Raw genomic sequence first — 15522 nt, 5'->3', positions numbered from 1 at the left:
AAGTAAGACAAAGAAAGGGTACAAACACTTGCAGATAATGTTTCATCTCTTGTGAAAAAATTTGGTGAGCACTCTTAAAGCCAAGTGTTTTATCGTCCTGGAAATACTTTCCCCACTGGCTAATTCTGCACTGCTTCCTATTAAAACTGGCTTGCTTCTGGCTTAGCATGACAAGAATGCTTAAAATCCATATCAGATAGAAAAAAAATAGAAAATTAAAACAGACTTCTAGAGATTACATAATAACAAGAAGTATGACAGCTTTTATATGACCCTAAATACTGCATTTAACTAATAATTTTATATTTTTGTTTCTCTTTTTTCAGCCAGATCAAGACATACTAATATGCAATATGCAAAAAATTATTAGAATTATGGTAATAAAGAAAAAATAAAATTAAAATTAATTAGATTTTGAATTAATTAGAATTTAAAATTAATATTAGAATCAACAAAATGTATAAAAGCCTCTCCTGATTTTACTTATTTTAAATAAATTTTGTGCATTGTTAGATAAAATAACATCAAAGGACTAGCTTATCTGCCTTTTTTGATCACATCTCATGTTTTCACAGGTCACTTTGGCTCATCAGTAGCATCCTATTTCATATTCTTGCGTTGGATGTATGGAATAAACATGATTCTCTTTGGACTGACCTTTGGTCTTGTGATGGTGCCTGAGGTGGGTATCTTTTAAACTGTCTCTGAGGATTGCTGTGTGGATTTCTGTCTTAGCAGTGAGATTTCACAGCACTGGAGCTTTAAACAGATTTTAGTCTCTTTATGCTCCAGTTGCAAGTAATAGACTGTACTAAGCCTGTAAAGAAGGGCTTCCTTTGTGAACAGCTGTCTCTACAGAATTAGACAGGATAGGAAAATGCAAAATATGTTTAGGGTTGTCTTCTGAAACGGTTTTGGAAGTCTGGGATGACACAGGAGTGGAGGGTTTTTTGTCTGGGGGAGTGGGTTTATTTGTTTGTTTGTCTTTGGTGGTTCTGTGTATAACAAAGTGGAGGAACTGGGACTAAGAAAAAGCCAGGGGGCCAATCTTGACTAAATGTGTATTGCAATAGGAAGATGCATCCTGGCGCTCAGAGGATTCTTTCAGATGCAATACTCAGATGCTGATAAGGTGTAACAGAACTGTAAAGTTAGGAGAGACTTCTCATATTTTGCACTGTGCAACATCTCTCCTAAGAGCGGTACTTAGAGCAGATATTAGACTACTCAGACATTAATTACTCCTATGAATCTTCCTGGGTTTTTGAGGCACCATATTGGCCTTCTAAAAGCAGGGCTTTTATGGAATTAGAACTATTGTGCCATCTCCCTGATTTCAATAGCCCATATTCCTCTTGTCTTTCTCATTTTGTAGTAAGCAGATTAGAAAGAGTGAGGTAGGAATTTCCAAAAATTTCCCAGCCCAGTATTTCAGTAGAATGATCCCCCCAAATAGATCCTTACAAATTTATAGGGTTTGATGTGTCTGATGTGACTGTGAAAACATCTCAATGATTTTTGAGTGGTCTTGGGAATTAGGAGATGTTTCGGCTGATTGGATGCTGGCAAGTATTGTTCTGATTTTCAAGAAAGGCAAAAAGGAGAACCCCAAAAACTACAGACCTGTCAGTCTCACTTCAGTGCCTGGTAAAGTTAAGGGGAAGATTTTTCTGTGATGTATTGAAAAACACGTGATGAACAAAGCAGTGGTTCACTGCTACTGTGGTTCATTTCGGCTACATAAGAGGAAAGTCCTGCTCATCAAACCTGTGATCCTTTTATGACAAAGTAACCAACCAGTTGATCAAGGAAAGCCAGTGGATGCCCTCTTTTTGGACTATAGTAAAGCTTTCAGTACTCTCTCTCTCCCTGGACAAAATGGACAAAATATGCAGCACACAACTGAACAAACACATCATGGAATGGGTGAGCAGCTGGCTTATGGGACTGGCACAAACAGTTTCAGTGAATGAAGTGACATCAGACTGGTGACCTGTCACCAGAGGGGCTCCACAGGGTTCCATCCTCATCCCTGTGTTCCTCAACATCTCCATAAATTACTTGGACTTGGGAGTGGAAGAGACACTAAGAAAGTTTGCAGACGATCCAAAACTGAGAGGAGCTGTTGACCCGCTCAAAGGCAGGGAGGCCCTGCAGAGAGACCTCAGCAAATCAGAGGGATGGGCAATTACCAACCATATGAAATTCAACAGGGGAAAGTTCTGGATTCTGCTCTTGGGATGGGGTGACCCAGTATGGATGGACAGTCTGGGGAATGAGATCATGGAAAGCAGTGCCATGAAAAGGGACCTGGGGGTGCTGGTCAGTGGCAAATTGAACATGAGCCAGCAGAGCCCTGGCAGCCAGGAGGGCCAAGGGTGTCCTGGGGTACATCAGGGACAGCATCACCAGCTGGGCAGGGAGGGGATTGTCCCACTCTGCTCTGCACTGGGGCAGCCTCACCTCAAGTGCAAGAAAAAATACTATTTTGGTCTTTGTAAGATAAACACCACTCATTAGAGAAATATGGAGGGACTTCTGTGCTGCCTTTGAATGTAAGAGGCAGTTTGGCACTCCATTGATACTAGAGAAACTTTCAGTTTAGAACTGAATTTAAACTTAATGCATATGCTAAGCACAGTTTCAGTCAGTAATGTGGAGGACCAGTGAAAGGAATTGTAGAAATAGGTCTTTCTCATTAAGGATTTTAAGAGCATAAAGCCAGTCTTTAAAAGAAATGATGGCTCCCTGTCCATTTTGTCCTTTGCTGCTATTTTGCTTTAAAAATAAATCACTCTCATTTTGTGGTTTCAGGCTTTGATGGGTAAGCCATACGGCTCTTTGCCTAGAAAAACTGTCCCAAGAGCTGAAGAAGCAACTGCTATGAATTTTGCTACTCTCTGGGATTTTAGTGTAAGTGCATAATCTTGCAATATTACATATCCACATAACTTTTATTTACAATCACTTCATTATTTAATGTTCACTTATTTAATATGAAGTATTTCAGGACATAATTCATAAGATAATTAATTTACATTTTTTTTTCACAAGCTCTCAGTATAGATGTTTCTTTCAGATAAAACACATAATGAAACTTGATATTCACAAGCGTGTCTCAGTGTATGTAGCAATACAAAAACACATATAGGGGTACATCTCAAAGCTGGTTTACCATTCTGTGGTACTGGATTTCCACTTCTTAAGTGTGAATTTGGTCTTCTGCTTTTATGAGGTTAATATTCTGAATTTTAAATGCAGTATGAATTAGGAAAAAAAAAAGAGAAGAAAATATGTAAAAAATAACAGTAAGCTCCATACATTTTATTCCTTTGATTACATACAATGCCAGTGATGGATTCTCCTTAGATAAAAAAAGGATTGAAAGATCCTTCTGAAAACATGTGCATGTTACATTTTTCAGTAACTATTTAATGAAATTACATTGCATCTAGTGCATCAGAAGTTGTATATTTGAGTGACAGTAGCTGTAACATGTGCCTGGGAAGTTAGATAATGATAATGAAATTATAAAATGAGAACTAAAAACACCAGGGAAATATTGGAGAAAAAAAGGAATTGTAGTAACTGGAAGATTTTATAAAGAGAATAGGCTAGAAGTGCTTTATACAGAAGATCAGAAAAGAGCTTGTAAAATAAATGTATTTGAGAGAATATGAATGATGGCATGGTGGAAAGACAGGAAAAGTTTTTAATAATTTTCAGAAACAGAAACTGGCAGGTGTGAAGAAGAAAGTACAATAAGTAACAAAGTAGCAGTTAACAGAAGAAGCAAATGCAAACACAATAAACACAGAATAAGGCAATGGAAGAGACGGATGCCCTGAAATATTGAGGGGAAAAAAAGATTCTTGAGGCATGTCAAATTGACAAATATTCCCTGAAGACAATGGTATCTCTGTTTAAACAGCACAGGAAATAATACCTTTCATCTGCTAGCAACACTTGTATGCTACCTGGTAAATTAGAAATAAATGATTGCACATCACCAATCAATATTTTACCCTAAACAAAACCCCAGCAAAACCCAGAGAACTCCAAACCCTTTGAAAGAATGTAAAAAATGCAGCAGGAAGCACTGTCCTCATAAGATAAGCCAACATAATGGAACCTGAGATAAGCACAGATGCTGCAGTAGGAAGGAGTTAATTCCAGGCTTAATGGAGGTAAAGGTTTGGTTAACATCTGGACAAAAATTCCCACTGTGGCAAGCTGTGAGAAAGGGAGCAAGTGCTTATATGCATGCCAACTCAAGTCACAGGAACCTCGAGGATACCTGGAGTTTGGACTGTATAAAGGTGATACCACAGAATAATGTCTTGGGACCTCACCACTGAGAAGACCAGGGTGAAAAAGGACTGGCAGAATGCCACATGAATCCACGTGGTGATAGTGGTATCTTTCTACTGGTGATAACTTTCTACTTAATCTCTCTGTCTCTCCATCTCTCTTTCCCTCTCTCTTGGTCTCTTACAACCCCTCGCTCCTATTTCTTTCTGTCTCTCTGTCTCTCTCCCTCTCTCACTTACCGTTAAAAACAATCTGTACTGTTGAATTCAGTGTATGGTCTCTTATGGTCACCTTATTTCGGGCAGAGGCACGTCTTTATAAATGGATCATAACATCCCACTTGCCTCTAAGACAAGTAAAGAAAAGATGAGCTCAGCATGCCTACTCTGTTTTCTTTGAAATTGTATTCACATTACTGACATGGAAAAGGGAAGAGTATTTGGATTTTGATATATTCTACTTGGAATTCATTTTTAACATACTGTTTTCAGGTTATAGTCCAATCATAAAATATTAGAATCTCAAGTCTTGCAATAACACCTTTAATAACTAGTCTTTTATTTTAGGCAGAAAGAAGCGAAAGATATCTTCCATGCACACCTACTTTTACATAATCTTATGGTGAAGTGCTGTGGAATCAACAAACTGAATGGTAGACAGTGGAGGAATTATCCCTGACTGGCAGAACACAGAGACTAAAAAAGCATTTTAATAATTTGACCCCAAAGGCTCTCCAGAGCTGCATTAGGCTGTATTGAAACCTGGGCTAAAATGGAACTACAGGATACTTTAGTGACCAAAAATATGCAATATGCACACTATTGAATTTGAATGTGTCCTGACTGGTGTAGAAGTTTTACTAGTACTTAGCAAGAAATGTGCTCTGTTAGAATACTTGCCTTATTAGAGATGAGCATATTTTTATCTGTTTTGCATGGACACCTATCTTAAATCTAGCCAGAGATGAAGAAAAATGAGATACGTGGATCAAGATATTTTGAATACTCTTTATGTGTGTCATAAATCAAAATTTGATTTTCAGCTTAGAATTATGAATTAGGTTTTTCAAATAAGCCTGTGCCTCATTTCATGTACAGTAAAAGCTTCAATAAATCAAGTGCATGTTTTAAAAAAATAAATAAGAGAAAGATGTTACTAATTTTAAGGAAACTGAGTGACTGAATAACAGAAGAGGAGCAAATGCTTTTTTAATTCACCAGTCCTTCATCCTGTTGTATTACTGTCAAAATTATGTATTGTCTATCCTCCAATTATGTGGTCAAATACTCATATTGCACTTGGAATTCTTACATTCAGCTGAAGGGTTGTCACTGCTGCGTATGCACTGAGCTGTCCTGGTAAGGGCTTTGGCTTTGTTCCTCTTCTAGGAAGTGAGTTCTTGCATTAACTTGAGGATTACCAGCAAGTTTTAGCTATTTGATCCATGTAGGTGCCAGCAATTTCTTCTAGTTAATAAGGTTCTTCGGGGTTGGTTCTCTCCCTTTTCCCTCTGTGGAATTTTCCCCATTGTCATGCTAAGTTACCTGTTGACTGGGCCTTGGTGACAAGGGGGAGGGGACGGGAGGGAAGAAGCAAGCCCCGCGAGATTCAAACAGCCAGAAGAGGAAGCGGAAGGCTGGGCCTCGGCCCATTTCCCCCGCGGAGTTCGGACGAGAAGGACGATCGCTGTCTGTGTCCCATCCCAGCGTCGGGAAACCACCATGGGACCCTGCCCGGCTGTCTTCTCACTGTAACCTGCCACCATCCAGCACTCTACTGAGCACTGGGACCCACACTGTGAGCGGAGAGCTCTCTCTCCATCTCTCTCTCCCCCTGGGACAGCTCTGCCATCACCCCCAGCCCTCCTGCAGCTCTGCGGGACCTGCCCGCCCCCAGCACCGGGAACTGCAGCTCAGGGAAAAGGTGTCTGCAGCCAAAAAACACTGGGACTGAGTTACTGTTCTGTTTGTGGGTAATTTCATAGCTGTTGTTGTTCTTGTTTGTCTTGTTAGATATACTAGTAAAGAACTGTTATTCCTACCCCCATATCTTTGCCTGAGAGCTCCCTTAATTCCAAAATTATGATAATCGGAAGAATCACATTTTTTTTTCAGTCCAAAGGGAAGCTTCTGCTTTCCTTAGCAAACACCTGTCATTCAAACCAGGACAAAGGTACTAGTAAACAATTTTGAAAAATCATCTGTCTAATCAGTGGAAGAGAGGGTAATTAATATTAAGATATTTAGAAAAGAAGGCAGACTTTGAATTGCTGAGAAAGATAGTGAAATTATATAGCATTTTAGACAGCCTTGGAGTCAAGTCTATATGTGCAAAATATCTGCATGCTGAGTAATCACCCATAAAATGCCTCTGCCTATTGGTTATCACATATATGAATGATAATGAACAGCAGACAGCTGTTATTACACAAAGAAAGCATATGAGATTTTAATATCAAATTAATGCAAATAAATTTTTGAAAAATGAAAATTAAGTTAAAAATATGAAATTTTATCTGCTAGTGATTTGAAAAGTAAATTTTGCAAAACCATATGTTTCTTTCTTTGCAACAAGTGTGTTGATGAAGAAGTTTTGACTCATTAAATTGTAGATAGATTGTAAATGAACAGTTTTAAAAGATTTTGAAGTTGTTATGAAATATTATATGTTTTTTTAAAATAAAGAGACACATTTTCTATTCTGTGAGCCTCTTTAGAGTGGTATTTGCTCTGATTTGAATTCAGTGAAATGAATGTTTTAATACCTTGCTATTGAGACATTTACTGATTATGTGCATAATTAAGAAAAGTAACATTATAATTTTTTCTGACTTTTCAGGGCCTTGCACAGTATTCTGTACTCTTTTATGGTTATTACAATAACCAGAGGACAATCGGGTGGCTGAAGTTCAGGATGCCTCTTTCATATTTCCTTGTTGGAGTTGGGTCTATTGGCTACAGCTTTATGATCGTCACTCGAACGTAAGTTCTCCTTGGCTCTGGAAAAAATTACATTAAAAAAGGCAGGCAATTCCACTGCTGACTCTGGAGACTGTCTTTTTAAAAACTGCACTAATTCTAAGTACATGACAATGCAAGATCAAGTGCAAGGTAAAAGTTATGTAAGACTCCTTCAACCTGTATTTATTTATCCATCCTTCTGCACCAGAAGTTGTGTTACAGTGCTGTCAAAGTGATAATAAATTTATACCTAAATAGCAAAACACTTCTCTCCTGAACTTCAAAAACAAAAATGAATTCATGAAGTGAGGAAGAGATCTGTCAGCCCATCTTCTCATAGCACTTGGCATCCAGTGGATTTTCAGCTAAAATCCTGGAAATTCAACAATTCTATCTTTAGTGGCACTTTATGTGAGTTAAACTCTTTTATGAAAGAAGAACACAAGAAGAAAGCATATGGCTGATAATTCTGCATGTAGCTCACATTTCACAGTAAATGTTGCCAGTTAATATAATCTTTAGTACCCTTGGTTCAAGAAAGATAACCACCTAACACAGAAGTAGCCAACTCTAACAGTGGTTTTATATTTTTTTCAGCAGTGAAAAAAATAAAGAGCTTGCACTTCAGGTGTCAAAGACACTTTTAAATATAGAGAAAAATGCAGTTACTGTATTTCCATTATTTTGTTCTAATGCCAGTATTTTTCACTTGCATGAGCACTAGACTAATTCATGTTCTGTTTTCAAATTGGTGTCCTGCATAAGGCAAGAATCACTTGATGAAAAAAAAAAGTCTTCAGCCACATATATGTATTTTTGGAGAGGAAACCAACTAGTACAATAAAATAGCAATTGGTTTAGTTCAAAAATATATTTTAAAGTATTTTTGATAAAACAACTGCCAAGATTAGAAAAGTCTTAGTCTCAGACAATTTTATTTCAATGACTCTCTCAGACAAAAATATATTCCTGACCACAGAAAACCCTGTAGCCCAAAATAAAGGAATTTTGTTGTGAAAAAACATTCTTTATATATGCTAACTTTCCATCTGGCCATATGACACTAATGATGGCCAATATTTAGGTAGTCATATGAGAGTTCTTTCAGTCTTCTGCTCCTTTCCATTTAGCCAGAAAGAAGCACAGCTGGCACAGAAACCAAAAGCAATGTAACAGGAGGTGCTGTAATTTTTCTGCTGTTGACTGAGAACTGAGAAAGGTCTATGTGAAGGAGATAGTGAAGCTTATAACCACTGTTATTTTATTTAGGGGAAATATTTAGATGTAGAGCTCCTCTTCTCAGCTCTTGCAATCTATAACATGAAATTCAAACATTTCTGATCTCAGGAAATTATATTCTAACCACAAGGATGTTATTTCATTAGGAAATTCTGAGACATAAATATCTTAGTCTATAAAATAGAAGCAGGGGAGACTTTACCACTTTAACAAGAACCTTTTGTTATCTCTGACTCTTCTGGTTATGACCAACTCTGGTAATGATTTTTGGCATCTCAGAAATATTTTATGTATTATTTACTCACTATTCTCATCCTAGATTTCAGAGCATGTATTTTATTGGACTTTTAAAAATGTGGTACATAGAACACATTAATATAAATAACATAATTCTGCTGCATTATTGAGATTTAAACTAAGTGGCACCTTTTCCTTACCAGAAATACTAAAGTCTATCACATAAGGTATGTGATTTGTACCTTATCAGAACACCCCTTCCTTGAGTTTGATGGCTTTAATTAGGTGACAAAGTATGCAAAACAATGCCATGCTTATTGTATGAATGAAACCCCTTTAAAATGGAGAACTTTGAAGACAAGATTAAGTTTAATCTGAAAAAATACTCTTCTTAAGAAATAATCGTCTGTTTCTGGAGACTGTAATAAATCTTTTTGTATGTGCATAGGAGATTATAGGAAAGACAGCTGTATGAGTGCTATTTTACATCTTACAACCATGTTTTCTTCTGTCTTGTGGTTTAGAATATTCCTTATATTCTTTGTTATACTTATTTTGTTTCATTTATGTATTTGTTTTATTTATTTTTATTTTAGAATATTTTGCCCACTGGATTTTTTTTCCTGTTTGAGAACTCTAATAAAGTCTGTTGCAATTCAGGATGTTCTTCACCTTTCTATTTAAGAGCTGTTCTCAATATTGTTTTTATATTAAGCTTCTTAACCAGCAGAGTTTCTCTGAGAAGTTAATGAAATACATTCATTCTTTCTCATCAAAATGTGTGTGGTGGGCTCATAAACTCTAAATATGAAAATCTCCATTTTGTTTCAGAAAAAAATATTTACTAAAGCATAACTGACAGAAAGAATTATGTAGAGTTTTTCAGAAAAGAAGTTGGAATTTCAGAACCATTTAAAAATCATGCCCACAAAGCAGAACTTTGTGCTAACAAAGTCTTCCTCTGTTTTTGTGGCTTTTGTAGAATGGCAAAGAATGCAAACGATGATGGTGGTGGGGATGACACTAGTTTTAATTTCAGCTGGAAAATGTTCACAAGCTGGGACTACTTGATTGGTAATCCTGAGACAGCAGATAATAAGTTTGCCTCCATCACAACAAGCTTTAAGGTAAAACAGAGTTTACTAAGGAGAGGCAACACAATTTGGCTTTCACACTGGTGTGAATAATATGGAATAAAGGTCAAGAGCTAGATGTGCTGAGGCTCTGAACTCAAACTGGCATCTGTATACCCTTCTGGGTCTCTGTGTCTTCCATCAGTTCTTGTTTTTTTCCTTTTTAATTGTGAGATAAATAAAATTAGCATCTTTTATATCCTTTGTGTTGACAGCATCAGTTTTAAAAAATTGATTCTATTGTAAAAATAACATTTTCCTTTCTCATCTCTGATGGCTTCCAGTTTCTATGGTATTTATCTGAAAACTTTTTAAAAATATTGCACCCCTTTTGCCAACCTCACATTGTCAAATTCTCTTGTTCGAGAGAAGGGATATCATAAAACAGAGTAATAGAATAATTGGTATAGGACTATTTATCAGAAGAACCGGCCTCAGAATTTAGAGATTATACTTGCTTCTCAGTAAGAAAATGTTTCTATTTTCAAGTTAATTACAAAATATAGCCCAGTTTGAAAGGCAATGTTCTTAGGCCTCTTTCCAGTGCATAGGGTATGATGATTTCAAGAGTAATTGTGTAAGGGATCTGTGGCAAGGTGTAAGATGCATGGCTGTGAAAACAGTGTCGGGGGGATATATTCTATATGTTGAATGTTAAAGAGTGTGATTGTGCTGTAGGGTGCCTGGGACACAACAGTGTAGCATGCAAAGGAAGATTTAATATTTGATGCAATACCTTACAGGGAACACAAGTGTTGTGAGGCAGTGAGGAGGATGCTAGGCTTGCAGGCACACTGTGACACCACGGGAGCTGGACACTGAGCACCAGCTGCTCTGCTCAGATCCACCTCTCCTGTCCACAGCAATGGTGCAGCCACCACAGCCCCCTCACCCTGCCTGCCTCCTCAGCTGCAGGACTAACAGAGAACTGCCCTCGAGTGCCCTTACACATCAAGAGAACATTCCAAGAAAGCAAATACTCTAGAAATACTGATTGAAGGCGCTGAATCTGTATGAGCTTCCCTGCCTGCCTATGAAGAGCAGATGCTGAAAGTTATTTGGGAAAGAATACATATCAGTTGAGAAAAAGGCTTAATTCTGAGAAATAAACTCATGAAGATTAACTGTACTTCTTGTAAACAAGCAAGCAACCTCAGAAAGAAAGGGTGAAGTCTTGGCTTGGGTGAGGTCAATGGGAGTTTTGTTAGAAAGCTGCTGCAGTCTCCTGTCACTTATGTGACAAACACAGGCTGTAAAAGGAGCAGAGCTGTTAAAGGCAGATATTACAATGCAGTTCAGCTTCCCCTCTGGGCAACTGATCTCTATACCAAAGTCAGAAGCTGCAAAACTTTCTTTCCATGAGGACGCTCCAGACCAAAAGTTCTTTCACCTGGCAAAAGTAAAAATGGATATTATAGTTGCCTCAGAGTCTTAATATGTATCAATTATGATCAAGGGTAAATGTGGGGCAAGCATGTTGTTCTGCAGTCTGAAGCTCTGCACTGTTCAATTTTTTTTGTGATTCCTACATCTCAACTACCTTTTCGTTCTTTCTGAGTTGCTGTCTTTCAGAGTGAAATGTTTTCCTCTTTTCACACAAATTTTTAAAGCATGACATTTCCTTTTCTGGCAGACAACCACACATTTATCCTGTTGTACCACCCAGCCTTGTATCACCTTGCAAGCTGAAATAATATGCTGGATTTTTCTGACACATGAGTACAAGTGTAAAAAGACCAACTGGGGACACAGCAAGGACAAAGGAAACCCTGGGGAGCCAAAACCCCAGAATCTGTCAGAACCTGAATAAGATTTTATGAGATAATATACATTCATCTCAAAACATGAACTCCAGATGTCCTTTTGCATCTTTGTAATTTATTTAGCTGACTTTTAACAATTGAGGAAGCAATGTGGGACCTTGACCATTAATGTATCCATAATACTCTTTTCTTTCTCACAAGCGCAGGAAGCAATTGTGGAGGAGCAGGAGAGCCGAAAAGAAGAAAATATTCATTTGACTCGATTCCTAAGGGTTCTTGCTAATTTCTTAGCCCTGTGCACGCTTGCTGGAAGTGGCTACCTCATCTTTTTTGTTGTCAGAAGATCTCAGCAATTTGCCTTGGAAGGTCTGGAGAACTACGGGTGGTGGGAAAGAAATGAAGTTCGTGCTATTTCTATAATAGATGTGGTTTGAAACTGTGTTCCTCTACTTTGCATGTTGCCTATTTCCCCTATTTCCCCCTGGTAATTTAAATATTCTGAGTGTAGGTGGGAAATATCTAACAAAAAGAATTGCTTATGTGTCTCTTCTTCCTGCTTCATCAAATTTTTTCTTTGCTTCTTTCAAATATCCCTTAGTATTTTGCTTTCATTTGTGGCCTTTACATTTCCTCCTCTGTGCTCTTAGAATTGTTTTCCAAACACTCTGCGGATTCATGAGACCTCTTCAATGAACCTGTTCTCTTTATGCTTTTCTCCTGATACTAGCTCAAGCACAATGATTGATCTGTGGACACAGAGAAGGTTATTTGGGATCTCATGGATGCAACTCTGCAGTGTAGCAACAGGTTGAAATGGATGTCTTCCAGTTCCACTTGCCCTATCCAAAAGTCCCATGTCATTTTTTTTTTGTGCTTAATGCGTGCCTAATGCCTTCTCCAAAAGCAGGTGCAGCCTTCCTGATAGAGGTGTATAGTGAAGATGGTGATTTTGTTTGCTACGACAGTGTGCAGTATGTCAGTGTGCTGTATGAAAACCTGGAAGGTTTTACTTTCTTAGCAAAAATGCCACTGTGCGTGTTGTAATACTGGTTTGTTACTTCAAGCTTATGTTCTGAGCTGGAGTGTAAAGTGCATACCTGACTTAAAGTAAGGCTGAAAGGCATTAGCCTTTCAATGCTGATGAGACTGATGGAACAAGGAAAATCAATCCAGAATTTTCAACACTAAAGGCTGACTGAGAAAGTAACATTAAAATATGAAATAATCCAAATCTGGAATCCAGAGAAATAGGGCTGTTGAGAGCGGGTTAAGTTACTTGTTGTCACATTTTAGTTTGATGGGAAAGGAAAAACTGTGTACAAAACTTCTTGATTTAAGGTAGCACAAGGTCTGAGATGACAGAGCTTGGAGGAATTCAGCTTCCTCTCAGTTTAAAGGTGTGGTAACAGATTTTTACTCACACGAACTGGGCTGCCAAAGGCTGTTATATTAGTTTATGCTATAATCTGGAAAGTAGGTAACATTTGTCTTTATGCTCGCAGTTTTTGTATCTGCAATAAAAATATACTTCTAAGGCAGCAGAATTAAGATCTGGAGCAGGTGTGTCTCTAAAGGAGTGGGTAAAGCAACACTGACATTATTTGGGCAAAAAATGTTTCCTATTGGCAGATAATTAACATATTTGTGAATACAAAGCATTGCTTGATTGAATATTAATATTTAATTGCATAAATATGTTTACCTTCTGAGTGAAATTCATACATTTTTCTTATTTCATAGATCAAATTTTCTTAAGTTTGTATCATTAATAAATGAATTGAGGACTTGACCAGAAAAAAAACCCAGCACCTAATGTACAGCTTAGAGTAAACAAAAGTGCAGCTCCTACATGCAAGGCAAGAAGAAATATCTAAAAACTTGACATTATTCATAAAAGTATTAAGTTTCATTTGTAGAAAATTTCATTATACTAGATTCATTAAGGAATTGAACACTGCATGCAATTATGTGATACAAAAATCCATGGTAAATTTATTTTTTTCATCTGTTCCTGAAGCACACAGCATAATAAATGGCTGCTGATGACTTTGTGGAAAAGACCTTTTTCTCCCTGACCCTCCTTCACTCTCTTAATGTTGTAATTTTTTTAATCTCTCTCTCCATATCAGCAGTACCTAGCTCTGTCGGAACACACTTCAGATAAAATTGTCTAGTGTATAATGGAGAGGAAGAAATTAGTTGAAATATGTGGACTGGGATGGTGTGTGGATTTCTTCAGCTTGTAATAATCAGAGTGGATTTTTGTTTTTATTAAAACCCAAATATAAAGTAGTAATGGAAATATATTTTTCACCTAGATCAATGATAACAGAATAATTAATTTCTAACATTTCAATGTTAACTTCCTTCCTCCCCCCCCCCCCCCCCCCCATCCTCAGGTGAACACGGTTATGTCACTTTTAGGAATGTTCTGTCCAACTTTATTTGATGTAATCAGCTCTCTGGAAAATTATCACCCTCGAATAGCTCTAAGATGGCAGCTGGGAAGAATCTTTGCTCTTTTTCTTGGCAATCTCTACACTTTCATTATCGCCCTAATGGATGAAATCAACCTCAAGGCAAGATATTTACTTTCCTTTACTATGTTTGGCATGTAGCTGGGCAACAGTGAGGACCTCCAGTCAGTCACAGACATATAAGACAAAGATATTATTTTCTTTCTGTTGCCTAAGCTCGCAATGGGAATTTTGGAATAGGCAAGCTTGAGGGTTGATAACAAGCTCATGTTGATTTTTTTCCCCCAATTTATTTCTATACATAGTTGGAAGAAGAAAAGATAGTCAAATATAACATGACAATATGGGAAGCCAGTCTGTACAATGGTACTATTCCAGAGAATTCAACTGCTCCTCCAATACAGGTGGATCCTGCTGATGTCCCCAGAGGGCCATGCTGGGAAACAATGGTGGGACAGGTAATGTAGCTGCTTGGAGCTTGTATTTGAAAATAGGTCATACAGTGCCCTTTAGGACATGATATCTCAATCCTCTTTATTTTGGCTAATAAGTGTCATTTACATGATAAAATGTGAGGAGAAGCAGATGTGGGACTTTCTCTTGAACTAAAAGTTTTAAAAAAATTTTTCTTTGACTCTCATTTTACTGGAAATTATTTCTTCTGTTAGTTGACAGAATTGAAAGCATTTCTCTTTTCTTTCTCCTTTCCTCTATCCTCTTAATTTGTCTTCCTCTTCCTGATTCCATCTTTCCCTTGCTTGTCTACTAATTTTGAAAAAATAAAGGAGTAGCTCAAAAGGGACATATATGTAAGACACCTCTCACAGCAGTATGCTTTTGGGAAGGCATCTCTGTCTTTAGCCAAGCAAAATAATGCAAAAGAACAATAGAAGTTAGTGGAAAATCTGCTCAAATTTTTATTTGATTCAGTTCCTATTGACCAAGTAGTATAGAGTGTGGTTTCCACACAATTTTCTAACATACCCTTTTCCTCTATTTGGTCCTACTTCATTACTGTTTATTTGTCTATGACAAAAACTTCAGTACTGAATTAATTTTGCTGTTCCTCCATCACTCTGGCAATCTGTCCTCCTAAATGAATAAATCACCAGCAGGGATCATGTAGGCAGAAAAATCAGCCTGTCTCTTTTCCTTGATGCTGAATAGGATGCTAAGAACACCAAGAGCTGATAACTGAAATAATTTTACCTTTAATTTCTTACTAGGGTAAGTAATAGCTTTTTGGGTTGTCAGGGTAAGGCCTGATACAACAGGCTAGAGGCATGAAGATTTACATTAGGATTTTTTTTCCTTCCTCTCCATATCCACTGGACATTGAAACTCCTTGAGAAAGGAGCCATTAACTTTTTTTTTTTTTTTTAAGGTCAGATTTCTGTTGTAA

The 15522-nt window shown here is 37.4% G+C and overlaps 1 protein-coding gene across 1 annotated transcript in view; it reads left to right on the top strand.

Moving 5' to 3' along the window:
* The window catches only part of TMC1 (transmembrane channel like 1), a 64795-nt gene that overhangs the window by 38443 nt on the left and 10830 nt on the right, over positions 1 to 15522 (top strand). The window contains exons 7-13 of the mRNA XM_062513436.1: positions 576 to 682; positions 2815 to 2913; positions 7150 to 7292; positions 9730 to 9874; positions 11850 to 12044; positions 14043 to 14222; positions 14426 to 14578. Of these exons, the coding sequence (XP_062369420.1) occupies positions 576 to 682; positions 2815 to 2913; positions 7150 to 7292; positions 9730 to 9874; positions 11850 to 12044; positions 14043 to 14222; positions 14426 to 14578 (1022 nt within the window). The remainder of the gene's footprint in view (positions 1 to 575; positions 683 to 2814; positions 2914 to 7149; positions 7293 to 9729; positions 9875 to 11849; positions 12045 to 14042; positions 14223 to 14425; positions 14579 to 15522) is intronic.

The sequence above is a fragment of the Cinclus cinclus genome, chromosome Z (assembly GCF_963662255.1).
Source record: "Cinclus cinclus chromosome Z, bCinCin1.1, whole genome shotgun sequence".
Taxonomy (NCBI): Eukaryota; Metazoa; Chordata; class Aves; order Passeriformes; family Cinclidae; genus Cinclus; species Cinclus cinclus.
The sequence above is the reverse complement of the archived record's forward strand: the minus strand, read 5'-3'. Positions and strand labels throughout refer to the sequence as shown.